This window comes from Formica exsecta, unplaced genomic scaffold (assembly GCF_003651465.1).
Source record: "Formica exsecta isolate Colony F162 unplaced genomic scaffold, ASM365146v1 scaffold626, whole genome shotgun sequence".
NCBI classification, from domain to species: Eukaryota; Metazoa; Arthropoda; class Insecta; order Hymenoptera; family Formicidae; genus Formica; species Formica exsecta.
The window spans coordinates 14,987-17,350 of record NW_021853388.1 but is presented as its reverse complement, the minus strand read 5'-3'; the positions used below and the strand labels follow the sequence as shown (position 1 = coordinate 17,350).

General features: G+C 37.8%; 1 protein-coding gene across 1 annotated transcript in view; it reads right to left on the bottom strand.

Annotated features, from left to right (window-relative positions):
* Window positions 1-1,459: 1,459 nt before the first annotated feature.
* Window positions 1,460-2,364, bottom strand: part of LOC115242775 — a 7,189-nt gene continuing 6,284 nt past the window's right edge. The window contains exon 2 of the mRNA XM_029819308.1: window positions 1,460-1,622. Within this exon, the coding sequence (XP_029675168.1) occupies window positions 1,460-1,622 (163 nt within the window). The remainder of the gene's footprint in view (window positions 1,623-2,364) is intronic.

The window sequence follows — 2,364 nt, the reverse complement described above, 5'->3', positions numbered from 1 at the left end:
CGTCGTAAATCGACGTAATATTCTCTTGCGGTCTCTCTCGAATTCCTCGGCGGATTCTTCGGTTTACTCAAAGACAAATTATAAAACTATTGTATGTGATCCTAGAATAAGAAGAACTATTGTAATTATAAGAATAAATCGAGATATCAACGCTCGAATAATAGTGAAGTGCGGCTCAGATTTTGTGTGTGTGAGAATCATTAACTGTTCTGCCCGACACCCCCGAAACCAGACACTTTCTCCTTTATCAAACATAAACAATTTTCTGTTATCTATAATTCTGTTTCCTATAATTAACATCGCTATTTTATAAATAATTTACAAATTGAAGAAATTGATAATGATTAAATAATTTAATTCATAGAAGTTGAAATTTTATTTATACAAATATTAGACTTTTTTACATCTTATATAGACAATAAATGGATAATTTTAACTTTTTCAGACACTTATTTGTCCGATTTCTGAACAATCAGTTCAATATCTGAATTCCTTGTGTTGGGATCGTACTAGACAAGGTAAACTTATAAAAATAGCTATTATACCTTTAATTTTACTAGCCGCTCTTTGCAAGATTTATATAACCATCGTGATTAAAACTTAAATATAGGATAGATAAAGCAACGCGCGCTGCATAGCGATAAACGAACGAACTAACGATTATCGAAAACTGTTTTTTGTAATGTTTTTGGAATGTTGCTGTAACATTCTCATGAAATATTACAATTACATGTTCCAATAATGTCTCAACAATATTACATTGCAACTTGCAAGATTATAACATTGCTGCAATGTAATTGCAATGTTCTGTGCTGTATGGGTTGTTCCAAACAATGTTTTCGCTATCGAGCATATTCCGTCTATCAGTCCTTTGCGTCTGTTAGTCGGTGGTTTATATATTGTCTGAATTTGTGTCATTACGTTTTTGAGATATTTTGCTTCTCGTTTCGCTATAATGTCAAGATTATTGCATGCATCTCGATGGTAGTAATTTTGTAATCTCATTGTATCGCACATCGTCTCTGTTTGTTGCAAATACTTTAATATTTGTTCCTATCTGTCGTTTAATATTGTTAGATTTAATTTAATTACTAATTTCCATGTTCCCTTGACGTAGCATAGCTGTCCAATTTTTTCAAAGTATAGGCCCGGGTTGTATTGAAATTCTTGAATTTCATATTGTGAGTCCGTTTCATGTGACTCCGTGAGACCCGCGGTCCGTCGGCTGTTCCAGCTGACGAGTATCCTGTAATATTATATACTTTAGTTTTATATCCCGTGAGTATCATTGTTATCGGTTAGTATTCTTCTTCTGAGGCTGCGATTCTGCGATTCTTCTGCAGGCTCATCTGCGGACCGTCGCGTTTTCGTTCAGTCTCCTACCGATTTTTATACGGTTGACAGCGTATGATAGTTTGTTAATATTTTATATTATGTCGGCTGACAATGAGTCCGGCGATTATCGTTGAGTGCCGGTTTGCGGGGTTCTATTCGATCCGCTTGCGGTGCCGTAGATGTGCTCTTGAATTATTTTCGGTTTGCACATCGGATTTATATTGGTTTCTGGTAGTTTTTTCTTTTCGGTCTTACATTTTTTCTTGGCGTATATAATTGCTATTGTGGTAATCCGCCTTTATGACGGTCGTCGGTTTGAGGATCTTCGTTTACCTGCGGTCTTTATTCCTCGAGGTCGTGGGCTACTGGGTCCATTAGTTGGTAGAAGCCATTTCCGGCGGGGAAATTTTCCTGGAGGTCGCGGCTGGGTGCTTGCGCGGGTGGAGAGCGGGATCGCGCCTCTGTGGAGGACTCGCGTCGTTTCTTTGAGCGGATGAAATGTCCCGGTCGTTCCCGCAATGAATAAGGTAAGTTTATTTTAATTTTCGATAAATTGCTTCAGCTTATTTGTGTGCATGCGGATTGCTTTCCTCCCCTTTTTGATTGTGTAATTTACGTCTGAATTCTTTTCAATTATCGTATACGGTCCGATCCATAGAGATTCGAGTTTTTTAGATCGTCGGAGTGTCTCGTCGTACACTAATACTTTGTCACCGACTTTAAATTTTATTTCCCTAGTATTTTTATCGTATTGTTGTTTAGCTTTAATTATTTCTTCTTTAACATGCTCTTTTGCGAGCTGATTTGTTGCCCGGAGCCTTTCTTTTAATTCTTGCGCGTAATCGTCATAATTATATGTCGGCTTAGGCGGTCTCGTCAGTGCCATAGGTAGATTGGCTTGGTGCCCGTAGACTAATTCAAAGGGTGTATATCCCGTAGCTGTGTGTGGCGTCGTATTATACGTGAACATTGCGAAGGGTATCCATTCGTCCCAGTCTGTCTGGTCTTCGTTTATGTAATGTCTTAAAT